A 27,770-nucleotide genomic window follows, 5' to 3' on the forward strand; every position below is an offset into this window, starting at 1 on the left:
ATAAACAAAAATGGAACAGGCACATTGACTCCCAAATCCTCCTCTTCCACAAATAAACAAGAAAGATCGAGCAAAAAACAGAAAGATAGAAGCATAGAAAACCTACAGCACAATACAGGCCCTTCGACCCATAAAGCTGTGCCAAATGTGTCCTTACCTTAGAAATTACCTAGGGTTACCCATAGCCCTCTATTTTTCTAAGCTCCATGTACCTATCTGGGAGTCTCTTTAAAGACCCTATCGTATCCGCCTCCACCACCGTCGCTGGCAGCCCATTCCCACGCACTCACCACTCTCTGCGTAAAAAGCTTACCCCTGATATCTCCTCTGTTCCTATAATACAGAATATCAAAAAACTAAGACTGAAAAAAAAATTCTATAGTCCAAGATCATAACCAAATCGCAGAAAACCTGGGTAACATTCTTTGGGCCCAGCAGCAGGGCTTTCCCTCTCCGTAGCAAAGCAATCTCACCAGCGATCAAAAGGCAGTTTCCCCTCCTCATAGCAGAGTGTTCCTACCAGCAATCAAAAGACAGGCAGCTGGCGCCCACCTTTCACATTCGCCTCAATGTTTCACTCTCCCTCGTCGCTTTAATCGGTGAAATGGAGTCAAACATCAGCTCGTATCCCATCCTGCAGCTCTCTCTCCATGAGGATACGATAGAGCACCAAAACCCCAAACAATCTCCAAACTTGCAAATCACAGGCTCCAATAGTTCCAGAATCGCATTCAAGATGAAAAACAAATGTAAAAGACATAAAAGAAGTAAAATATATGGTTTCATTTCTGTTTTTTAAATAATCACTCTTAATTTACAATCTCTTTGTGTCTATTCATTACTCTGACATTCTCGCCTCAGACTTCCTTCTGATAATTTCACAGTCCATTAATCTTATTCATAAAAGTGATGAAATTATGTGATGTGGGCACCATCAACAAGGACAACATTTATTGCCCGACCATAGCTGAAGGTAATTGGTGAAGCCAGGAAGAAGGATCACAAACGAGAGAAAATATGCAGATGCTGGAAATCCAAGAAATACACACAAAATATGCTGGAAGAACTCAGCAGGCCAGGCAGCATCTATGCAAAAAAGTACAATCGACGTTTCGGGCCGAGACCCTTTAGCAGGAATCTGATAGGAGATCTGATAGAAATTGCTTCTTCTCCTACCTTTTTATTCTGGCATCTTCCTCCTTCCTCTTGAGTCCTGATGAAGGGTTTTGGCCCAAACCATCGACTGTTCGTTTCCATAGATGCTGCCTTACCTGCTGAATTCCTCCAGCATTTTGCGTGTCCGCTCTATCAATGGCTCCAATGATCTTATACACTTCTATCAAATTCTTCCTTCAGTCCAAAGAGAACAGCCCTAGCTTGTTCAACCAATCCTCAGAAGACATGCTGTCTAACCCAGGCAGCATCCTGATAAATCTCTTCTACATTCACTCTAGAGCTTCCAAAGCCTTCCTCTAATGAATCAACTAGAACTGAACACAAGGCCTCAAGTATGGTAAGAGTTCCACCATTTATCCATTCTAGGGACAATTTACCATGGCCAGTTGATCTACCAAGTCACACCTCCTTGTGACTTGGCAGGAGATGGGAGTACTGACATCCATTGCAGTCACAGGAAGAACTGCACACAGGCGGTATCAGAACACGAGAATGAACTGCACCACCTTGCCAGTTTGGGATGTGCTGTCAAAGATGTCTTGACCAGTTCCTGCTGTGTGTACCGAGACCCTTCAACAGGACTGGGGAGGAAGGGGAAGATGCCAGAATAAAAAGGTGAGGTGAGGGGAAGGAGGACAAGCTAAAAGGTAACAGTTGACGCCAGAAGGAGGGAAGAAGGAATCTGATAGGGAATCCTTCTCCTGCCCTTTGACTGTACATACTGCTGCAACACTGTGTTGGCAGTGCTGTTACTAGGGTGGTGTCTAGCTTCTTGTGTGCTTTACTGTGTACTCAACTAGATGGCAGAAGAGATGCCCATCCAACCACTTGTATGTATCAAAAAGGCCTTGTGGAGTCTAGAGTTGAGACATTCTCTGCAGGATTCCTGCAAGGCATAGTAGATACTGTCTTAAGTGAATGTGACACCAAACATGCTGATGGTCAGGGACATGGTGAAACTCTGATGCATTGAGTCTGGCATAATCACCTCACAATCCTAACAACGTTGTTGGCAAAAATTAAAGCCTTAATCATGAACAAAACAAGATTCCCCATTCCAGCTTTGGTGGTCCCACAAGAAGCATTTGATCACCAAGATTTGGATCAAGTCTTAGCACTTAGAACACTGAAGACTACCACATAAAAACAGGCCCTTCAGCCTATGATACTTGTGCCAAACAAAACTAAATCTCTTCAGCCCGCATGATTCCTATTCCCCACATATTCCTGTGTCTATCCAAAAGGATCTAACACTATTATCATATCTGCTTCCATCTCGAACACATTCCACTATCTGTGAAAAAAACAAGGATAACCTGGGATTGATATTGCCTCAGAGAGATGCTTGTGTGCAGGTTATAATAATACCTTGTGGGATCACTAACGTTCTCTCATAAGAAGACAGAGAATCATTGATAACAAATACTAATGTTGGAAATCTAGAGTAACACACACATGTTTGAGGAACTCATCTAGTCAGGCGACATCAAAGGAGAGGAATAAAGAGTTGATATTTCAGGCTGAGGCCCTTCATCAGGGCTTAGGGACTCAGCCCAGCACCTTCAGAGGTGCTGTCTTGACTTGCTGAGTTCCTCCAGCATCTCTATGTATAACTGGAGAATCATTGCAGTCACATCTCCTGAACATCTCATTTAAACTTTTCCCCCTTTCCGCTCAAATGCTTGCCCTCTAGTACTTGACATTTCCATCCCGAGAAAGCAAGTTTGATCATCTACCTAATCTGTGCTTCTCATAAATCTTATAAAGTTCTGTCAGGCTCTGCCGCTCCAGAGAAAACAATCCAAGTTTGTTGAACTTTTCAATATAGTTTACACTCTCTAATCCAGTCGGCATCCTGATAAGCATCTTCTGCAAAGCTGCAATGACCTACCTTTACTGTGGTGATCAGAACTGCAACAGAAGTTTATTGTCTGTTTACCCCATCTACATATACAGGGAGTTAGTACAGAAGGGGCATGTTAGGAAACAGCAAAAGTGGGACAGGTCAAAGAGCCAGTTTTGTGGTGTGTGACCCCCTGACTAACTTAATGTGTGACAGGATATATTTGGAATTCGGTAAACATAAACATATATTTGGAATTGTGTTGTGTGCATGGATTGTTGCAGTTGCTTCCATTTCAAACACTGAAAATCTCTTTAATCTAGATTGATAATTGTTTTATCAGGCTGAGGCTTTATAAATCTGCATTTGGAGTATTGTGAGCAGTTTTGGGCCCCATATCTAAGAAATTGGTGGCGGGGTGCAGATTTGTCTCTTCCAAAGGAAATGTAAGGCACTCCTTTTCCCCACTAGCCTGCCAGTCACCCTTGGGCAGGGTGTAGCATCTGTTTTGCTCCCCCATCAGAGTCACATGAAACCATGAGAGCTGGTGATGGATGGTTGTATGAGCAGCTGGTGCATATCACAAGTCCTGGTTATGTGACCACTGATGCTAGGCAGACACACTCTGCAGAGTATTGATAATAGCTGGGATCACATGTCTTGTAAAGTCACTGCCCAGAAGGCAGCAATGGCAAATCACCTCTGTAGAAGAATTTGCCAAGAACAATCATGGTCAGGGGTAAGTCCATGATCACCCACATCAGTACAACACAGCACATAATGATGATGATGATCTGAGAAAGGATGTGACTGGGGAAGGTCCAGAGGTGATTTATGTGAATGATCCAGGAAAGGAAGGGCTAACGTACTGAATAAGGTGCATTTAATGGCTTTGGGCCGGTACTCACTGGAGTTTAGAAGAATGAGGAAGGATATCATTGAAACCTACCAAATATTGAAAGGTGTAGATGGAGTGGATGTGCAGAGGATGTTTCCAATATTGAAAGAGCCGAGGACCAAATGAGGTGGCCTCAGAATAGAAGGACGTCCTTCTAAAACAGAGATGAGAAATTTGTTTAGCCGGATGGTGGTGAATATGTAGAATTCATTGCTGCAGATGGCTGTGGAAGCCAAGTCATTGGGGGTATATTTAAAGCAGAGGTTTCTAGATTCTTGATTAGTATGAGCATCAAAATGTTATGGGGAGAAGACAGGAGAATGAGGTTGAAAGGGAAAATAAATCAGCTATGATCAAATGCAGAGCAGATTTGATGAACCAAATGGCCCAATTCTGTTTTTATATAAGTCCTATAATTGGATGACTTTGTAAAGTGGTTGACCTTCAAAGCCAAAATCAAAGGTTCAGAGCTATGGCTGAAGGTGTCAGGTTCATGTAGCAGTGGCTCTATCAAATGCTTCGTTGTTCCAAGGCAACACTGGTAGCTAAAGATAGAAAGAGCTCATTTGTATCGCAGCTGATGGGACGATAGTTAGGCTTCCAGAGAACACATTTTTATCTCTGATTCAGAGCGAACCTGCCCGCTTTGCATTGCAAGAACATCCCCCTGTCTTGCTGTGAATAATGATCTCTCTTGGGCATTGAGCATGGTATGATGTGTACAGCTTTGCAGACAGATGGCCGTGCTCCAGGCCAAAGCCTTGAATCCGAGACATCATCAGAAATAAGTGCTTCATTATATGTCCCTGGAGAATTTAATCAATGCATTCTTGAAAGTTCAGAATAACTAGTGATGATCCTTCAATGTGTGGTAAAGACAAACCAACACAGCTCAACTGGAAGAAAATGTGTGAGAGCAGGATAATTTCTGATGCTAATTTTTGTTAATTTTTCATCAGTGCAATTGAGTCTTACGCTGTTCAGTCATTATGAATAGAAATTGAAATAGCCTTTTTAGATAATGGTTCACCACAACCCAGTGGACGTTTTGCACAATTAAAAGTGTTGAGGGAGAGCGCAAGGGGAATCACGTGAGCATTGGAAGGAAAGAGATCTGGGTTTGAGGCAAAGGAACTTCAGGGCTGGAAGGGGACCTGGCACAATTGATAGGCAGAGCGATCAGGGCCAGAATTGTGAAAGGGATTGGGGTGAACGGCAGAGCAGAGGCAGGATTTCAGGTATGACAAGGCAACTCAGTGGCTCAAAGTAGAGCCACTGCCTCACAGCCTCAGAGAGACAGGTTCAATCCTGACCTCTGGAGATGCCATCTTCTCTCTGTGACCATATGGATTTCCTCTGAGTGTTGCTGCTTACTCCCACATCCCAAAGACATGTAGGATAATGGAAATGTAGAAAGATAAACATGGGAATAGTGTGGGATTGCTGCAAATGAATATTGCATGGTCCACAAGGAAACAGTGGGTCAGTGGACCTGGTTCCTTGGCGAATGACTCCATGGCATTGTGGGAGATGGATTCACAGCTCATGAGTGGGAGCTTAAAGAGTGGGCACCTTCTGCCAAACATCAGTGGCTCAACAGATAAAGTTCTCCATGAACCAATGTGAGAAATGAACCATGTTGAGAGATACTAGCCTGACCATTTGGATTAACTTTAAAAATTTTCACATTCCTACAACAGCTTTTGTACCCAATAGTTGTTCAATTCATTATTCACAGAATGGGGCTTTATTACCAAAGGCAACAAATTTAGAATCAGAATCAGGTTGAATATCACTGGTCTATGTTGCGAATTTGTTAACTTTGGGGCAGCAGTATAATCCAATACATGATCATGTAGAAAAAAACTTTATTACAATAAGTATGTATGTATGTGTGTACATATATATATATATATATACAAACACACACACACACATACACTTACTGTATTTGTTAAATTTAGTTAAATTAAATCAGTAGTACAAAAACAGAAATAAAAATGTAATGAGGTAATGTTCATGGCTGAATGTCCATTCAGAAATCAGATGTCAGAGGGGAAAAAGTTGTTCCTGAATCATTGAGTGTGTACCTTTAGGCTTCTGTACCTCCTTCCCGATGGGAACAATGAGAAGAGGGCATGCCCTGGGTGGTGGAGGTCCTTAATGTTGGACGCCACCTTTTTGAGACACTGCTCCTTGAAGATGCCTTGGATACTACCCAGGCTAGTGATGGAGCTGACTAATTTTTAAATTAGATTAGATTAGATTCAACTTTATTGTCATTGTGCCGAGTACAGATACAAAGCAAATGAAATGCATTTAGCATCTGACCAGAAATGCAAAGAATAGTGTTATTTGCAAAATAACTGCGAATAAAAATAGTGCTACAGCACACAAATATAAAAGTACTGAGACAGTACAATATGGGTGCAATACTGCTTAGCGCTGTGATGTGAGGTTCAGCAGTGTCACAGCCTCAGGGAAGAAGCTCTTCCTGTGCCTGCTGGTGCAGGAGCAGAGGCTCCTGTAGCGCCTACCGGATGGGAGGAGAGTAAAAAGTCCATGGTTAGGGTGAGATGCATCCCTGATAATGCTTTTCACCCTGCCCAGGCAGTGTTTATGGTAGATGTTCTCAATGGTGGGCAATTGGGTGCCGATAATCCGCTGGGCAGTTTTCACCACACGCTGGAGTGCTCTGCGGCCCGATACGAGACAATTGCCATACCACACTAAGATGCAGTTGGTGAGTATGCTCTCAGTGGTACAGCGGTAAAGTCCGTCAGTATCCTGGGGCTGAGGTGAGTTTTTACAGCATTTGTTGCTCTTTCTTAATTATCATTTAGAAAACACTTCATTATTTACAAATTATAGGTATCCTTACCAAAACCAACATTTGTCCTGCTTTCTTAATTGTCCTTTAGAACATGGTGACCATCAGGTTTCTTGGTTGGTTAATTGACCACTTCACATTGCCAGCAGTACTCAGGCCTGTTGGGCCGCAAGGGCCTGTAACCGTGCTGTATCTCTAAATAAAATAGAATATACAACTATCTTGAGGAAAATTTCCTCAAGATAGGCATGCCTCAAAGAGACTTCACGGTGGAACAGCCAAATGGAGACACAAGAGGGACTTGAAATGCTAGAAATCGGGATCAACACGCACAAAATGCTGAGATGAAGAGTCTCGACCCAAAGGCTTGCTGCTCAGTTCTCCCAGGGTTTGTGTCTGTTGAAGTGGGAATTTTAGACGGGAACTTCAAGGGATATTTTTCACCTGAAAAAGGAGAGGCCTGAATCTAGAAATCACTGCCTGAGAAGGTGCTGGAAGCTTGTACTCTCACATCATTTAAGAAGAATTTCAGTCCCCAAAGTGCAGAAGGCAACAGACTAACTAAGAGTAGTATAGATAAATACAATGATCAGTATAGGCATGAGATGCCAAATGGCCTGTTTCTGTGCTGAGCAACTCAGCTGACGTCCTCAGCGAGAACATCACAATTTCAAGTTTGACTGTAATTATCATTCAACCATTCATGAATACAGCCAAATGGAACGGTGTTCCTCCAGGACCCAGGTGCCTTCACACACTGACTCCGATGCCTTCCTGTAGCAGACAGTAACGTGGTCCAGCTCCTCCACCAATGAGCAGCTCACTGAAGAGGTAGACCTATAGTACTTGAAGTTCTTAATGTCCACCATTATCCAGCGATTGTAAGAAAACATTTAAAGAAGACAGAAAAAAGCACCTTTGGTTGGCCCCCGAGAGGCTGCTGCATCTAAATGCAACGCCATCTTACTGAAGGTAACTGACAACCAGCAGCCCCCCCCCCCGATTCTATTTCATTGGACCTATAATTGGTTTATTATTGTCACATGTCCCAAGGTAGTGAAAAACTTTAATTGTTCATTGAAATTTGATTATGTGGCAAACTTCATGTGATGCAATGCAATCCAACTTAAAAGCACATGCACAGAGCTTAATTGAGTAGTCCGTAGAGATGACAATCGTCTTCACATCTGAGTATTATCCATCAGCTGGAACACAGGAACAGCCACGTACATCTCTTTGTAAACCCACGCGGGTCGTCACGGTAGCATAGTGGTTAGTGCAACGCCATTACTCTTCGGGGCGTCGGAGTTCGTAGTTCAATCTCGGCGTCCTCTGTAAGGAGTTTGTACATCCTCCCTGTGGAATAATGTGGGTTTTCTCCGGGTGCTCCGGTTTCCTCCCACAGTCCAAAGACATGCTGGTTAGTGGGTGAATTGGTCATTGTAAATTGTCCTGTGATTAGGCTGGGATTAAATCGGGGATGGCTGAGCAGAGCGACTCAAAGGGCCGGAAGGGCCTGTTCCGAGCTGTATCTCAATAAATAGATAAAACTACTGAACAGAACAAAATCTCACAAACTGATATGTAAAACTCCAGGAGATTGACATTCTTGGGACAATGGTGTTACCGGACTGTCAGCTTGATGTTACTCCTTTCAATATCCCAACATACTTTTATTTCGATATTATGGCATTACCTATTATGGCATACTATATTATCCAGTGACTCCATTCAGGTTTAAAGAAGGAAGGAGATATGTCATAGTCATACTTTATTGATCCTGGGGGAAATTGATTTTCGTTCTCGTTACAGTTGCACCATAAATAATAAATAGTAATAGAACCATAAATAGTTAAATAGTAATATGTAAATTATGCCAGTAAATTATGAAATAAGTCCAGGACCAGCCTATTGGCTCAGGGTGTCTGACCCTTCAAGGGAGGAGTTGTAAAGGTTGATGGCCACAGGCAGGAATGACTTCCTTTGACACTCTGTGCTGCATCTCGGTAGAATGAGTCTCTGGCTGAATGTACTCCTGTGCCCACACAGTACATTATGTAGTGGATGAGAGACATTGACCAAGATGGCATGCAACTTAGACAGCATCCTCTTGTCAGACACCACCGTGAGAGAGTCCAGTTCCATCCCCACAACATCACTGGCCTTACGAATGAGTTTGTTGATTCTCTTGGTGTCTGCTACCCCCAGTCTGCTGCCCCAGCACACAACAGCAAACGTGATAGCACTGGCCACCACAGACTCGTAGAACATCCTCAGCATCATCCGGCAGATGTTAAAGGACCTTGGTCTCCTCAGGAAATAGAGACGGCTCTGATCCTTCTTGTAGACAGCCTCAGTGTTCTTTGACCAGTCCAGTTTATTGTCAATTCGTATCCCCAGGTATTTGTAATCCTCCACCATGTCCATACTGACCCCCTGGATGGAAACAGGGGTCACCGGTACCTTAGATCTCCTCAGGTCTACCACCAGCTCCTTAGTCTTTTTCACATTAAGCTGCAGATAATTCTGCTCACACCATGTGACAAAGTTGCCTACTGTAGCCTTGTACTCAACCTCATCTCCCTTGCTGATGCATCCAACTATGGCAGAGTCATCCGAAAACTTCTGAAGATGTAAGTGCTCTGGTACAGGAGTACTATCTACCCATCTTCCTGAGTCCTGCTGTTCCAGATGCCAAAACCCAGTTCCAATGTTCCCTCTAAATTTTTTTTACAGCTGCATGGACCAGCCATTGCTCTCAACAGGAAATTCTTACATGGCCTGAAAACTGCATGGCACTTTGTAGTAATAACATTATATAAAAGAAAGTTCCAGCTGCGCAGCAACAAAAGGTGACATGCGATGGAAGCATTTCAGTTACCGCTCACCCGCGCAGATTAGAGGGAACAGTGCCCTGATCTGGCCACACATCTGGGGCTACATCCTGGACCCTAGCCTTGGCAACATGTACCCATTTAAACACCGAGCCCCTGGCTAATGCTCCAGACTAATGAGTGAGCTGAATGGCGAATCAACAGGACATCCAAACAATTGGTTGCTGGATTATTAGAGTTTTACTGCAGTTAGTTTTTAACGAGGAAGACTGCTAAATCACGAGAAGAAGCCATTATTCTTCAGGCATTGAATAATTTGCATTTACCAGGACCAGGATTCTGTTTATGTCAGAAATGGTTCAAAGTTCAAAATACAAGTTAATTTATTATCAAAGTACATAAATTTCACCATATACAACCCTGATATTCATTTTCTTGCAGAAATACTCAATAAATCTGACTTAACCCTAGCCTAATCATGGGACAATGCACAATGACCAATCAACCTACCAACCGGTACGTCTTTGGACTGTGGGAGGAAACCAGAGCGCCCGGAGGAAACCCACGTGGTCATAAGGAGAATGTACAAACTTCTTACACAGAGCGGTGGGAATTGAACCTGGGTCACTGGTACTGTAAAGTGTTTTGCTAACCACTACTCTACCATGCTGTCCCACAGCCCACATGCACTGCAAAGGAAATCTGACGGACTCAAGCATGATTGATTGTTTGAGGTACTTCAGAGTATTAACCCTGTATCTAGAAGACCTACCAATCTTTCATGAGTAGATTGTTGGCTCTTTGAAAATATTTCACTCTGAGATTTATTTAAGGAATTGAGTAGGAAGGATAATGGGTGGCAAGGTGAAGATACGTCTGTACCAAAGGAGGTGTAAGGCACTCCTTCCCTCTGCTAGCCTGCAGGTCACCCTTGGACAAGGTGTAGCACCTGCTTAGCCCCTCGATCAGGGTTATGTGAAGCCATGGGAGCAGGTGGTGGATGGTCGTATGAGCATCTGGTGCATATCACAAGTCCTGGTTATGTGCACTTGGACACCAGGCAGACCACCTCTGAAGAGTAGCAATAATGGCTGGGGTCACATATCTTGTAAAGACACTACCCAGATTAAGGCAATGGCAAATCATTTCTGTGGAAAAACTTGACAAGGGTAACCATGGTCATGATACCATGATCACTAACATCATACGTCACAGCACATGATTATGATAGTAAGTCCTGCTTCAGTGCTACAAAGCAACAGTGATTCCATGGTCTCCCACGTCATACGACGTGACACATAATGATGCTGATAAGCAAGTGGCACAACATTTTTAAAACTATTTACAAGCACAATACATCCATTCTTGTTCCTAGAACAGAGAAATCTTCTTCTTTAGGCATCCGTTAGTCTCATGAGACCATGGATTTGCGCCTTGGAAGATTTCCAGGGCGCAGGCCTGGGCAAGGCTGTATGGAAGACCGGCAGTTGCCCATGCTGCAAGACTCCCCTCTCCACACCACCAGTGTTGTCCAAGGGAAGGGCATTAGGACCCATAGAGCTTGGCACCAGTGTCGTCGCACAGCAATGTGTGGTTAAGTGCCTTGCTCAAGGACACAACACGCTACCTCAGCCAAGGCTTGAACTAGCGACCTTCAGATCACCAGACGAACACCTTAACCACTTGGCCACGCACATTAAAATCTACAGCACATTATAGGCCCTTCAACCCACAATGTCGTGCCGACCATGTAACCTACCCTAGAAACTGCCTAGAATTTCCCTAACACATAGCCCTCTATTTCTTTAAGCTCCATGTACTTGTCCAAGAGTCTCTTAAAAGACCCTATTGTATCCGCCTGCACCACCATTGCCGGCAACCCATTCCACGCACTCACCACTCTCTGTGTGAAAAACTTACATCTGACATCCCCCCTTTGTACTTACTTCCTAGTACCTTAAAATTATGCCTCCTCGTGTTATCCATTTCAGCCCTGGGAAAAAGCCTCTGGCTATCCACATGATCAATACCCCTTATCATCTTATACACCTCTGTCAGGTCGCCTCTCATCGTCCATTGATCCAAGGAGAAAAGGTCAAGTACACTCAACCTATTCTCATAAGGCATGCTCTCCGATCCAGGCAACATCCTTGTAAATCTCCTCTGCACTCTCTCTGTAGTATCCACATCTTTCCTGTAATGAGGTGACCAGAACTGAACACAGTACTCCAGGTGGGGTCTTATATAGTTGTAATATTACCTCACGGCTCTTGAACTCAGTTCCATGGTTGATGAATGCCAATACACCATACGCCTTCTTAACAATATTGTCAACCTGCACAGCAGCTTTAAGTGTCCTCTGGACACAAACTCTGAGATCTCACTGATCCTCCACACTGCCAGGAGTCTTACCATTAATATTATATTCTGTCTTCAAATTTGACCTACCGAAATGAACCACTTCATACTTACGTGGGTTGAACTCTATCTGCCACTTCTCAGCCCAGTTCTGCATCCTATCGATGTCCCGTGCATGGGGAACCTTATCAAATGCCATATTGAAATCCAAATACACTGCATCCACTACTCTACCTTCATTATTGTGAAGGTAGTTCCTGTACACTTCCTGTATGAATATTTTCATAATTCCAACTTATTGATTGAGAGAAAGCAAGGAAGAAAAATTTTGAAGTCTATCACATCGTTAAAACATCTCAACATCTTCGGTGCAAAGAATTACCATTTGACTGTACATTACAGAGACGATTGACTTTCAGCTGATGTACTGGTTTATTGAAAATCAAGAGACAAAATCAATGCTTATTATAGTCTGTGTCTTTTCAGATCATTCAGCAGTGATTCAGCTGCCTCTGTTGGAAAGTTAAGGGGGAAAGTAATGTTCCAAAGTCTTTAGAAGATGATATTTCAGTGAAGAGCAGAGAAATAAAGAGACAAAAAAAAATCCCAGGGACATGAGAAAATCTGCAGATGCCAAAAATCCAAAATAAACAGTTGACGTTTTGAGCCGAGACCCTTCTTTAGGACTGAGAAGGGAAGAGGAAGATACCAGAATAAAAAGGTGGGGGAGAGGCGAAAGAGGCTATCTGGAAGGTGATTGGTGAAGCCAGGTGGGTGGGAAAGGTCAAGGGGTGGAGAAGAAAGAATCTGATAGGAGAGGAGAGTGGACCATAGGAGAAAGGGAAGGAGGAGGGGACCCGGGGAAGTAAGAGGCAGGTGAGAGGAAATAAAATGTCAGAGTGGAGAACAGAATTAAGCGATGGAAGAGGAGGTGAAATTTTGCTCACTGAAAGGAGAAATTGATATTCATACCATCAGGTTGGAGGGTACCCAGACAGAATATAAGGTGTTGCTCCTCTATCCTGAGGGTGGCTTCATCTTGGCATACCTAGGGAACTACTTCAGAGAAGAATAGAAGTCTTTATCCTTAGAGTGACATTAAAGGAGATCATTCAGCCATCAAGATCCATGCCAGCTCCCTGGAAAACAATCCCATTAGTCCTATTCCCTCTCGTTATACTCCCTCAACTATCCCATCACCCCTTACTTCAATTTGTTTTGCCGTTGACCTACACTGATAGGTAACTCAATGTAGATATTTAACCTCCCAGCACATGTTGAACTTTGGAAGGAAATCAGAGCAGAGTGGGTGCATTTAAGGCAGAGATAGATAGGTTCTTGATTAGCCAGGGCATCAAAAGGTATCGGGAGAAGGCAGCGGAGTGGGGATGACTGGAGGAATTGGACCATCCCATGATTGAATGATGGATCAGACTCAATGGGCCGAATGGCCTACTTCGGTTCCTATATCTTATGGTCTTATGGTCAGATAGAGGAAGGCCATAAAGTCACACGAAGAATAAGCAAGCAAATAGGAGCCGAAGTAGGCCACTTGGCCTCTCAAATCTGCCCCGCCATGGCTGATCTGTGCTGGCCAAAACTCTTGTGCCAGTTCCCCACAGCCCTCAGTCCCTTAAGATTTCAAAAACTTATCTACTTCCGCCTTAACTGACTCAAGGGTGGATAATTCCAGAGATTCACTCTCTGCTGAAGGTAATTTCTCTGCACTTCAGTTTTAAAGGAATATCTCCTCATCTTGTATTCATGTTCCCTCATTCAGGACTCTCCTACCAGTGAAAGCAGCTCAATATCTACCCTGGGTGGGAAATAATCAGTCAACATTTCAGACTGACACTCTTCATCTTGACCCAAACATCAACTGTCTGTTTACTTCCATAGGTGCAGCCTGACCTTCAAAGTTCAAAGTTCCATGTAAATTTATAATCGAAGCACATATATACCACCATATAAAAACTTGAGATTCATTTTCTTGTGGACATACCCAATAAACCCAAAATAGGATAATAACCATAATAGAATCAATGAAAGACAGCACCAATTTGGGTGTTCAACCAGTGTGCAAAAGAAAACAAACTGTGCAAATGCAAAAGAAAGAAATTATAATAATAACTAAATAAGCTATAAATATTGAGAACATGAGATGACGAGACTTTGAAAGTGAGTCCATAGGTTGTGGGAATATTTCAATGATGAAGTGAAGTTGAGTGAGATTATCCCCTTTGGTTCAAGAGCCTGATGGTTGAGGGATAGTAACTATTCCTGAACACAGTAGTGTGAGCCCTGAGGCTCTTTTACCTTCTTTCTGAAGGCAGCAGCAAGAAAAGACAGCATGTCCTGCATGGTGGGTGCTGTTTTCCTGTGACAGCATTTCATGTAAATGTGCTGAGTAGTTTGGGAGGGCTTGACCTGTGATGAACTGGGTCTTTTCCACTACATTTTGTAGGATTTTCCATTCAAGGGCATTGGTGTTTCCATACCAGGCCATGACGCAGCCAGTCGATATACTCTCCACCACACATCTGCAGAAGTTTGTCAAGGTTTTATATGTCATGCCAAATCTCTGCAAATTCCTTTGGAAGTAGAGTGGTTGTCGTGCTGACTTTGTAATTGCACCTCTGAGGTCCCCCAGCATTATGCGTCTGTTGCTCAGGATTTCCAGCATCTGCACAATCATTTGCGTCCATCCTTTTAAGCTGTTCAGGATCTTATATGTCTCAATAAAGTTACCCCTCAGTTTTCTAAACGCCAAAGAATACAACTCCAGAGAGACAACATCCACGATCAGGATCAAAGCTGATTCGCTGGAGCAATGAGGTTACAGTGCTAATCTGCTGCACCAATGTGCCCTGACCAATGTTTATGCTTCAGACAACTATGCTAAAACATATGTAGCCCCCCTGGCCAGCCTCAGGGTCGCTCAGCTCGCTGTCGTCTAGGGAAACAGCTCTCGGCCCTGCCAAACTGGGTACTAGTTTGTGTAGATGCTGTGTGATCGATTAAATTATTTACAGTTTATAGATATTACTGGAACTATATAATTAATAGAGAATAAAATATAAAAGGAAAATAAAAGGCACCACAGTTATCAAAATTCAATCTCTTCATGCACAAACAGTTGAAGCTCAGGACCCTTCTTCTTCACCCTGCGACCCCTCCGACCACCTCGACCGGCCGCCTGGGACCAACAACGGTGGTTGACCAGACGCTCCACACGAGTCCGTCTCCGTCTCCTCTCCTCACCGAACGCGCCGCTCGGGGTCCGACCCCATTAGCAGACTCACAGCACCTGGTCCATCCTCTGTCTCTCTCCCCCACCTTCTGCCCCAAAACTCCGCGCATACAATATCTTCAGATACACCAAAAACATAACAACTATCCCAATTGGTTCGTAACATCTTCTTATCACAGTCTAACCCAAAACAAGCTGCTAGCGCAAGAACTCTCTCAGCATTTAACATAACAAAGAAGCATTCACAAGTATAACATAACAAAGAAGCCATTTTAATTAGCCTACGCAGTAACATAAAAGACGAAACCCCCTTACACATATAATATGATTGCTACCACACCATTGTTTCTGGGAGCTTGCTGTGTACAAATTGGTCACCTAATTCACTCCAGTACAGCAATGATGTGCTTTAAGAATTTTGCATTGATTTTTGAAACATTCTGATCCTGAAAGATGTTTTAAAAATTCAAGTCTGGAGTTTCAGTAACACTCAAACATGATCCATTTATCAAGTTGTCATAGAGTCAGGTCTATACAGCATGAAAAAGGACTTCCAATCCAACTGATCTATGCCAACCAAGATGCCATTTAACCCCTAAGCTAATCCCATTTACCCTTGCCTAGCTCATAACACACCAAACCTTTCCTATTGATGTACATGTCTTAAAAGCAGTTAATTGTACCTGCATCAACCACTTTCTCTGGCAGCTCACTCCATATATTCATCACCCTAAGTATATAAAGTTCCTATTAAATCTGCTCTGTCTTATTCCCTCTAATTCTTGATTCCCCAACTCTGGGAAGAAGGCTGTGTGCATTCACCCTATCCATGCCCTTTCCGATTTTATACATCTCTATATGATCATTCCGCTTTCCCCTAAACAGCAATAAATAGGGCCCCAATCTGCTCAAACTCTTTCCACAGCTCAGTCCTTCAAGTCTACCCAAGATCCACGTAGATTCCCTTTGCACTCTTTACAACTTAAAGGCATTTCTCCTTTCGCACAGTGATCAAAAATGAATACAATACTCCAAGTATGGCCTCACCAGCACCTTGTGCAACTACAATATAACATCTTAGCTTCTTTACTCAGTATTCTGACTGAAAGTCTTCTTCACCACTTTGGTTACCTACAGTACTGTGCAAAGATCTTGGGCACATATGTAGCTAGGGTGCCTAAGAATTTTGCATCGTACTGTACTTGTCAACGTGGAGTGGACAGCGAGTTTGTAAGCCTGGCAGGAGCAATGGATATTGGGAATGGCGAGGGTGGAGTGCTGCGGGAGGGTTGTGGGTCAGGTGGCAGAGAAGGAGTGCCAGGGGTGGGGAGGTGGTGCAGTTGCAGACACACCCAGCCCTGAGACACCAGGCAAGATCATTTGACTCCAAACAATTGATTTATTGATCATTATAGAATATCTCTCTGGTGCTTCCCACTCCCTCCCCTCTCACTCTTCCACTTTTCCCAACCATGATTCCCCTCCCCTACGCTCAACTCACTCTCAGGCCACAATAGAGACCCAGATCAGAATCAGGTTTATCACCACTCACTTATGTCATGAAATTTGTTATTCTTGTGGCAGCAGTACAGTGTAATACATAAAATTACTACAGTACTGTGCAGAAGTCATAGGCATAGATCTCTAAGACTTTTCCACAGTTCTGTATGGCACCACTTTCAGCGAACCGTGTACTTGAACACCAAGATGACTCTGTTCTACAACACAACACAACCCAGGGCCCTGCCATTCACTGTGAAAGTTCTACCTTGACTTAGTGACCACAGTGGGTTCAACTATCCTTCAAACAACAGCAATAAATCACAAATTATCAGAGAGCTCATTGTTTATTGAACATGAAACTTCTCTGGAAGTTTACTGCCATACCTGACCTTCACAACACCTGATCCATAAGTGCAGTGTTACTTGGGCCAGGTGCTGGTGCTCAGTTCTGTGGAGAGGGACCTGAACCCATGACCTTCCAGCTCATTGAAGAGCGTGCTACCCACAGGGACACAGCTGACACAATCTGCAGTTGCATGTAATGTCCTTGATATTATACAAACTCATTTTCTGCATCACACCGTGAAAAACAGCGTGAGTCTATTTAGTAAACTGTGGTTCATCTGCCCATGTATTTTAGAATAGCAGAATCAGTGTTTAATTGGCATTGGTAACTCACTGAGTGAGAATTACACTCAGCTGCAACGTCCTTCAAACCAGCAGACAGTCAAGTGTACAAACTATGGCTCTTTTTTTAAAAACCTCTTAATGTCTGTATGTTGAAATGGGTGTTCTTTCCCCATAACACTGAAAACTTTTCCTATCCAGGTACCAGTTTTAAAATTTGTTATTGTGGCTCATATTCCTGGATTGTTTGTCCCACTCCCATCGGGGAGGAGGCTACATAGCATCCATGCCAGGACCAGACTTAAAAACAGTTACTTTCCTCAAGCAGTAAGGCTGACCAACACCTCCATCTACTAAACCATTCCTCCACACCTGCCAACCACCATTACTTTATCATTTCCTGTCAGAGTCACCTTATGTACAGACATTCCTATATGTACATATATGTATGTAAATACACACACACACAGATATATATATATATATATATATATATATATATATATACACACACACATACATACACACACACACACATATATACACACACGCGCACACACACACACACACACACACATATACACACACACACACACACACTATATTATGTATTTCTATTTATTGTGGATTTTTTATATTACTGTGTTTTGTTTTTGTGCCACATCAGATCCGGAGTAACAATTATTTTGTTCTCCTTTACACTTGTGTACTGGAAATGACATTAAACAATCTTGAATCTTGAATCTTGAATCTTCTAACAACTTCTGGGAGTACAGTTGTCACCAGCTACTCCACAGCTAGAAGGGATTATTCAGTGCCTGAGTATTGCAGGAGCACCAGTATTACATCTACAGCTCTGCCCTCACAATGACTCTGGGCCGTAAACAGTCCTTCCAACTGAGGTGACATTTCACCTGCGAGTCTGCCGGGGTTAACTACTGCTTCCGGTGCTGCAGATGTGGCCTCCTCTACTTTGAGACTGCTTTGCCAAGCACCTCCAATTCATCCACCACAAAACGTTGATTTGCCGATGACCACTGATTTCAACTTGACTTCTCATTCCCAATCCTATATGTCAGTCCAGGGCCTCCCCTATTGCCACTGAGGTTGGAGGAGCCACACCTCATATTTCATCTGGGTAGAGTCTCCAATGTAATGGCATGAACATCAATTTTTCCCTCACCCCCCCCTCTCTTTTTCCATTCCCCATTCTTGTTCCCCTCTTGCCCCTTCTCTTTTTCCATTCCCCATTCTTTTTCCCCTCTTTTCACTTGTTCATCTCTTCCCTTTGGTGCCCCTCTACCATCCCTTTCCCTCATAGTCCGCTGTCTTCTCCTATCAGAATCCTTCTTCAGTCCTTTATGCTCCAACCATCATCTCTCATCTTCTCACCATCTCTCCTCCCCTACCCACCCATCTACCTTCCTCCTCACCTGGTCTCACCTATCGCCAGCCAGCTTGCTTTCATTCTCTCCCTCCCCCCACCTTCTTATTCTGCCTTCTGAGTCCTTCCCTTCCAATCCTGATGAAGCGTTTCGGAACTGAAACACCTAGTGTTTATTCCCTTCCATCGTAGCTGCCTGACCTGCCCTGTTCATCCGGCATTTTGGGTGCTTTGCTGGAGGTTTCCGGCATCTGCAGAATCTTTTGCGCCAGTAATGAAGGGATATTTTGCTGATTCGTGAAAGTGGCACTGACGTACAGGATGACTCATTGGGACAAACAGCAGCAGTTAGCTGGCCAACTTCTGCATTTCTGTTTCTCATGTAATCTAGGTGCCCAGTTCTGTCTCCAATCAGTAGCAGTTACAGTTACCTACACTCAGTGGCCACTTTATTAGAAACACCTGTACACCTGTTTGTTATTGCTAATATCTAATCATCCAATCATGTAGCAGCAACTCAATGCATAAAAACATGCAGTCATGGATAAGGGCTTCTGTTGTTGTTCAGACCAAACACCAGAATGGGGAAGAAATGTGATCTAAGTGGCTATGATCATGGTATGATTGTTGGTGCCAGATGGGATGGTTTGAGTATCTCCTAAACTGCTGATCTCCTGGTATTTTCACTCACAGCTGCCTTTAGAGTTTACAGAGAATTGTGCAAAAAAAAAACACAAAAAAAAGACATCCAGTAAAAGGCATTAATGTGGGCAAAAATGCCTTGTTATTAAGAGAGGTCAGAGGAAAATGACCAGACTGGTTCAAGCTGATAGGAACTCAAATAACCACGCATTACAACAGTGCTGTGCAGAAGAGCATCTCTGAACACCCAGCAAGTTGAATCTTGAAGTAGCTGGGCTACAGCAGCAGAAGACCATGGACATAAACTCAGTGGCCACTTTATCGAGTAGAGGAGGTACCTAATAAAATGGCCACTGAGTGTATATTTTCACTGGTACAGTATATTCCACAGACATCTCAGATAATGAAACAAGATCTAATCAACATTCAAGATACAGATAATAATATTTCTCCATGCAAGTCCCATGTAATGATAATCTCCAGTCTTACCATGTTCCTTTGCTATTCACTGATGTTTCTCTTGCTGCAACCTCTTCTGTCAATAAACTGGAGAGGCAGTGTTAACCAGAAACTCCACTGGCTCTGTATGTAAATATTACGGCATGCCAGCAGATAGTGAGCGGAGCAGAAGATCAGAGTTTGGGTCACCAATAGTGAGTGGAATCCTCCCCTGGCATCTAAAGCCTTCTACTGTCCACAAGACTGTGATGGATACAATCCACTTGCAGCGGCAACAGCACTAAACACCATCCAGGACAAACCAACTCATTGGAATCCAGCCATCACTCCAGTCATTCACAGCATCCGCCACTGGTGCACTGTGTTGGATTGCAGGTATAATCCTTCACTGTCACCAGCTAGAAAACTGGGATCACCCTGTCCAACAGTAATGTAGACTGTAGAGATTCAAGGAGGCAGCTGAACGTCACCTTCTCAGTGGCAATTAGGGATGAGCAAAATATGCTGGTTCAGTTAGGGATGAGCAATAAATGCTGGTCTGATTAGGGATGAGCAATAAATGCTGGCCCGATTAGGGATGAGCAATAAATACTGGTCTGATTAGGGATAAGCAATAAATGCTGGTCTGATTAAGGATGAGCAATAAATGCTGGTACTTTCCAGCTACATCTATATCCAGAAAATGAATACAGAGGCTGGCACTGAATATTCTTTTGCCCATTATATTAACCTCATCAAAAAATATCACTCAAAATAGTAGTGATGATGCTATCGTAATTGGTTTACTGTATTATTGTCACATGTGCCAAGATGGAGTGAATAGCTTTTGTTTGCATGCCATTCAGACAGATCATGCCATACCTTAGTACATCAAGGTAGCTCAAAAGGGAAAAAGGGGCAGAATGCAGAATATAGCGTTACGTAAATGTGTAGCGTGGGTAGAGAAATAAACTGTAAGGGCGACAACATGATTGATTGAGAGATCAAGAGCTCATTTTTATCATAGAAGAAGTCTGTTCAAGCACCCTATAAGCATGAGGTTGACACTGTCCTTGAGACTGAGGATATGTGTCCAAAGACTTTTGTATCACCTGTCACATGCAATAGTTGATATACTGATATTACAAACACAAACATACACCTACTGTACATAGATTATGTGCACTTTACCCAGTCGAACAGCTGACAGGTTGCATTTGGCAAATCAGTTCATTCACATCTCTCTCTCTCCCGATTACAGTCTACAGCCTGAAGGAGCAGAGATTCTCCTGAGTCCGGAGGTGACCTGTGGACCGCCTGGTTTAGCCTTGTCCAATCCAGTTGCTCTGACGATCCCTCACTGTGCGATGGTGTGTCCAGACCACTGGAGCATAAAGCTGAAGAGACAGGTCCTGGCAGGAAAGTGGGAGGTAAGCTTAGAGACATCTGCACTTTCCACAGCTGCATTGACGCTGATTCAAACTGATCCCCGGCGTGGAAGGCAGCACTGAAAGGAGTGACCAAAATCTGGGATAACTCAGGAAGCATTTTCCAAAGACTGTGGGGATAAAGGTAGAATTCACGTTCAAAGTTCAAAGTAAATTGATTATCAAAGTACATACATGTCACCGTATACAACCTTGAGATTCATTTTCTTGCAGGCATTTGCAGGAAAATAAATAAATGCTAGAGAATTTATGAAAAACACATAAACAAAGACTAACAAACAGCCAAGGTGCAAAAGAAGACAAATTGTGCAAATAAGTAAATAAATAATCCTGAAAACATGAGTTGTAGAGTCTTTGAAAGGGAGTACATAGGTTGTGGAATGAGGTTTGGATAAAGGATAAAGATAAAAATTAGCTTTATTTTTGACATGTAGGCCAAGACATAGAAACATACAGTGATATGCGTCTTTGCGTCAAATCACATCAGTGAGAATTTGCTGTCAGCGGCCCACAAGGGTCACAATGTGTCTGGCACCAGCATAGCATGCCCACAAACCACTAACCCCAAGCCGAACTGTACGCATTTGGAATGTGGAAGGAAGCCCACTGCTCACTGGGAGAACGTACAAACTCCTTTCGGACAGTGGCACGAATCGAACCCCTTTGGTGATTGCTGGTGCCATAAAGCAACTGTGCGAACCGCTACGCCACCATGCTGCCCTCTACGCTGCCACGCCGCCCTCAGGAAACAAACTAAAAGTAAACAAGCTCCCAGAGCTTGATCATAAGATCAAAGAACCACAGGAGTCAAAGCTCCAAAGGATGCAAAGGATACCATTCTGCCAGCACCCAGGATAAATGGACCCTCTGACACTTATTCCCTTCCCTGCTCTTGGTATAGTGACCTGCAGATTACAGCACACTGATTGCTTGTTAAACATACCAACACCACAATTCAATGCCATAAATTCCCTCCAAAACACTTAGTTGAAAATATTCAATTTACTTATAAATCTTTTGTCTGATACTTTAAACCTGTGTATTCTATTATTAAGCTCTCTGCCAAGGGAAACATTTCCAAGGCTGTTCATACTTCCTAGGCATCTTCTAATTATAAATACCTCAACTAAGTGAGCTATGGCATGGATACAGAATTTTGCACTAATCCTACATTTATCCCATTTTCGACAGCTCCTCCTCCCTTACCCAGATCCTCCCACACACCCACACATCAGCCATAATTTACAGCGGCCATATAAGACTATAAGGCCATAAAGCATAGGAGCGGAATTGGGCCACATGACACATTGAGTCTTTTGCACCATTTCATCATGGTTGACTTATTATCCCTCTCAATCCCCTTCTGCCTTCTCCGCTTTGACACCCTTACTAATCAAGAACCTATGAATCTCTGCTTTAAATATACCCAATGATTTAGCCTCCACAACCATCTGTGGTAGTGATTCCCACAAATTCACCACAGTCTGGCTGAAGAAATTCCACTATTTTTCCATTCTAAAGAGATATTTTTCTATTCTGAGGCAATACCCAATGTTTCTAGACTCCCTACTATATAAAAAACATCCACTCTATCTAAGCATTTCAATTTTCAATAGGTTTTGATAAGATCCCTCCCCCATTATTCTAAACTCCAGTGAGTACAGGCCAAGAGCCATCAAACTCTCATGAAACTTAATGTAATAAGCCCACACATCTTTGGGGTGTGGGAGGAAGCCAGAGTGTCCAGAGGAATCATGCAAACTCCACACAGACAGCAACTGCTCTGAAACCAGGACTCTGGCCTTTGCTGCCTACAACTATCTTTCTTCCAATGAGAATGATCCTGCCTTAGAATTGTTCCTCAGAAGGACACTTCCAACCATGGCACAATCCTTGGCAATCCTTTCTGAGCCATCTCTGGTGCAATTGCATCCTTCCTGGAATGACCCGAAACAGTTCTTGCTTCATCATTCGGCTGACTTGCAGCTGAACTGCAGCTCAATCAAACTTGGCAATGTTGGAGATATATTGGGTGCAGTTCCAGATGAATTGGTTAAAACTCTTTGTCTGAAACGTTAATGGTAATCTGCACTTCCTGGAATGAGATCTTAAAAAAAAAACAAAAGTGCTGGAGAACCCTGGAGGTCAGACAGCATCTGTGGAGAGGAAAGGGTTCTAATGAATGTCTTCAACCTGAACGTTCACTCGGCTTCTCTCTCGACAGATGCTGGCTGACCTACTGAGTGTTTCCAGCATTTTGTGTTTTTAAAATTCTACCATCTTTTTTTGGTATTGGTATTGATTCATTTTTGTCACATGTACCAAGACAAAGTGAAAAGCTTGTCTTGCATACGGTTTGTACAGATCAAATCACTACACAAGGCACTGAGCTAGAACAAGGTAAAACAATAATAATGCAGAATTCTGATTCTGATTCTGAATAAAGTTTAAAAACTACTGAAGGAGTGCAGTGCAAAGATCATAAGGAGGTAGACTGCGAGGGCGAGAGTCCATTTTATCATATATAAGTCCATTCAAGAGTCTGATAACAGTAGGATAGAAACATTTTTTAAATTTTCCTCAACTCCATCTACATACTTTGAAGTTGCAACCTTTAACATCCTCACCAAACAATGAAATGCTGAGGAACTCAGATCAGGAGACATTGTGAAGAGGCAGGATTTTCAAACAAGGGCAGAACAATAGATATCTCTCAAAGTGCTGTGTATGGCATTGAAATGTTGACACATAGACCTGCAAGTATTGAATTGGTTTTGTGTGATGTTTACACCCACCAATTCATCAGCTCGTCAAATTTAGATTCTCTGTAGATCAGTTCTTTACTAACTTGTAAAGATCACATTCAGGAAATATCCTTTTGATATTGTTTTGTAAGGATAGAATTACAAGAATAATACAAAAGGCCTGAGAGCCAGGATAGACACGATGAGATCAGAATCAGAACCAGAATCAGGTTTAATATCACCAGCATGTTATGAAATTTGTTAACTTAGCGGCAGCAGTATAATGGAATACATGATAATAGAGAAAAGAAAACTGTGAATTACAGTAAGTATACCTACCTGGGCAGCATACTCTCTCACGCAGTGAACATAGATGCTGAGGTCAACAACAGGATTGCCAAAGCCAGCGCCGCCTTTGGGAGACTCCGTGAGAACGTCTGGGAGCGGAGAGGACTCAGCCTTACCACCAAGCTGAAGGTCTACTGTGCAGTGGTCCTTACCACCCTCCTTTACCCCAGCGAGACCTGGACTGTCTACAGCAGACACGCCAAACAGCTCAACCACTTTCACCTGAGCTGTCTCCGCAGACTCCTCCCCATCAAGTGGCAGGACAAAGTCCCCGACACAGAAATCCTGGAACGAGCTGGGCTCTGCAGTGTCTACACCCTCCTGCTGAAAGCCCAAGCCAGGTGGGCTGGACATGTGGTCAGAATGCCAGACGGCCGATTGCCTAAGCAGCTGCTGTACGGAGAACTGTGTCAGGGCAAGCGCTCAGTCGGGGGGCAGAAGAAACGTTACAAAGACTGCCTCAAAGCGTCCCTCAAAGGCCTGGGTGTCGACATCAACACGTGGGAGACGCTTGCCCTCGACCGTCCAGCTCGGCACAGCAAGATCACCACAGGAGCCCGTGCAGCTGAAGTCAGGCGCATCATCGAGGCGCAACGAAAGCGTGCTGTGCGCAAGGCCCGAGCAGCATCCACTGCCACGACAGCACCCACCCACTTGTGTCCCACATGTGGGCGAGCCTTCAGGGCCCGGATTGGCCTCATCAGTCACCTCCGGACCCACAGCCACCAATCTCCCATTTGACTTTGAAGCCATGGTCATCTTCGACTACGAAGGACGAACAACAACATATATATATAAATATAAGTAGTGCAAAAATAATAGAAACAAAAAAGTAGTGAGGGAGTGTTCATAGGTTCAATGTCCGTTCAGAAATCTGATGGCAGAGGGGAAGAGGTTGTTCCTGAATCACTGAGTGTGTACCTTCAGGCTCCTGTACCTCCTTCCTGATGGCAGCAAGGAGTAGTGGGCACGTCCTGGGTTTGGAGGGGGTCCTTAATGATGGAGGTCGCCTTTTTGAAGCACCGCTCCTTGAAGGTGTCTTGGATACTCCAGAGGCTAGTACCTATGATGGAGCTGACGAACTTAGCAAATCTCTGCAGCTTACTTCGATCCTGCGCACGAGGCACCCCCGCCCCCCCCCCCCCCATACCAGAGGGAATGAAGCTTTTTCTGATTCATTGAACGTGTGCCTTCAGGCTGCTGTAACTCACCCCTGATGGTGGCAATGAGAAGAAGGCATGTCTTGGCTGGTGGCAATGAATGTGTAACAAGGAAATATGGAAATATGAAATATAATTTTTTGCCACTTTCTCTTATCTCCACTTCCATAGATTCTATTAAACCACAGATTATTCATGAATCTTTGGGCTTTGAAGCACTTCCTCAATCAATCATTCACTTCCAATGTATTCCCTCTAGAAAAGGTGATCTGTCTTCAAGCCAGTTCATCCCTGTGGTACACCCAAATCTATACACCCTTAAGGTCTAGATGTGTATACCTCTGTGTAACTAATGTACATTATACATGTGGCAGTACAATAGCTGTGAGGTAGCAGCCATAGAGCATCCAGGTTTTTATGAGTTATCTGCAAAACTAAGGAAGTAATCTTACGCATTGACAAATCGCTGGAGCATTGAGATCTGGCACCTCATTTCAGAAAATGTGTCCATGCTTTGAAGGGTGATTTCAGTTTCATAGGGAGGCTGCGGTTGTTTCTTTTAGAGCGATGAAGGGGGGAGCGGGAGGTTAATACAGGCATTTAGAGAGGAGGATGTTTTGCCTTCAGCTGAGGGTCCGGATTAAGACAATCAGAAAAGAAAAGCCCAGAGGGGAGATCACCGGGTTTCTTTCTGCACTTCCAGGTATGATCATCCAGAATCCATTAGACCATAAGGGCAGATTCAGGCCATCGAGATGCTGCGCCATCGCATCATGGCTGATTTATTATCCCTCTCACCCTCATCCTCCTGGCTCCTCCCTGTAACCTTTGACCCCCTTACTAATCAAGAACCTATCGACCTCCGCTTCAAATACACCCAACAATTCAGCCTTCACAGCTGTCTGCGAAAATGAATTCCACAGATTCACCACTAAAATTCCTCCGTGTCTCTGTTCTAAAGGGGTATTCCTCTATTCTGAGGCTGTGTTCTCTGATCCTAGACTCCCTCAACTATAGGAAATATCCTCTCCACATCCACTCTATCCAGGCCTTTCAATGTTCAATAGGTTTCAATGAGATTCACCCTCCCACATTCTTCTAAACTCCAGTGAGTATAGGCCTAGAACTATCAAATGCTCCTCATTTGTTAACCTTTTCATTCCCAGAATCATTCTCTTTGAACCTCTCCTGGACCCTCTCCAATGCCAGCCCATCTATTCTTAGATAAGGGGCCCAAAACTGCTCACAATACCCCAAGCCTTAGTATTACATCACTGTCTAAAAGGACAGTGGAAGCAGATTTAACAATAACTCTCAGCAAAAGTTTAAAGTAAATTTTATTACCGAAGTACATACAGTATATGTCACGATATACAACCCCTGAGATTCATTTTCCTGCGAGCCTACTCAGCAAGTCCATAGAACAGTAACTACAACAGGATCAATGAAAGATCAACCAGAGTGCAGAAGATGACAGATTGCTCAAATGCAAATACAAATAAACAGCAATAAATAATGAGAACATGACAGAATGAGATAAAGAGTCCTTGAAAGTAAAATCATTGGTTGTGGGAACATTTCAATGATGGGGCAAGGGAGGTTGAGCGTGGTTATCCTCTTTTATTCAAGAGCCTGATGGTTGAGGGGTAGTAACTGTTCTTGAACCTGGTGGAGCGAGTCCTGAGGCTCCTGTACCTTCTACATGATGGCAGCAGTGAGAAGAGGGCATGACCTGGGTGGTGGGGATCTCTGACGGTGGCTGCTGCTTTCCTACGACAGTGTTTCAGGTGGATCTGCTGAAGGGTTGGGAGGGCTTTACCCATGATGTACTACGCCTAATCCACTACCTTTTGTGGGATTTTCTGTTCAAAGGCATTGGTTCTTCCCTACCAGGCTGTGTTGCAGTCGTTCAATACACTCTCCAGTGCACATCTATAGAAGTTTGTCTAAGTTTTAGATGTCATGTTACATCTCCGCAAACTCCTGAGGAAGTAGGGGCGGTGCTGAGCTTTCTTCACAATCGCACTAACGTCCTGGGTCCCGAACAGGTCCTCTGGAATAGTAACAGCGAGGAATTGAAAGTTGCTAACCCTCTTCACCTGCGATCCTCCAATGAGGACTTGGTCATGGATTGGTTGACTACTTGAAAAGCCACCTAGTCTAAAGCTACAGTATAATAAATAGATCTTTACACTGGGAAACCTATTCAAGGAGTGGCATAGTTTGCTCTTGTGCCCGACCAAAGTGGCCATTCCCAGGCCCAGGTAGTGGGCAGTCATGGGTTCTG

At 43.6% G+C, this 27,770-nt stretch overlaps 1 protein-coding gene across 5 annotated transcripts in view; it reads left to right on the forward strand.

Annotated features, from left to right (window-relative positions):
- Nucleotides 1–27,770, forward strand: part of LOC140201841 (netrin receptor UNC5D-like) — a 903,393-nt gene that overhangs the window by 803,786 nt on the left and 71,837 nt on the right. For all 5 annotated transcript variants that reach the window (XM_072266557.1, XM_072266558.1, XM_072266559.1 and 2 more), the window contains exon 12: nucleotides 21,045–21,213. In XM_072266557.1, the coding sequence (XP_072122658.1) occupies nucleotides 21,045–21,213 (169 nt within the window). The remainder of the gene's footprint in view (nucleotides 1–21,044; nucleotides 21,214–27,770) is intronic.

Source organism: Mobula birostris, chromosome 8 (assembly GCF_030028105.1).
Source record: "Mobula birostris isolate sMobBir1 chromosome 8, sMobBir1.hap1, whole genome shotgun sequence".
In the NCBI taxonomy this organism is placed as follows: Eukaryota; Metazoa; Chordata; class Chondrichthyes; order Myliobatiformes; family Myliobatidae; genus Mobula; species Mobula birostris.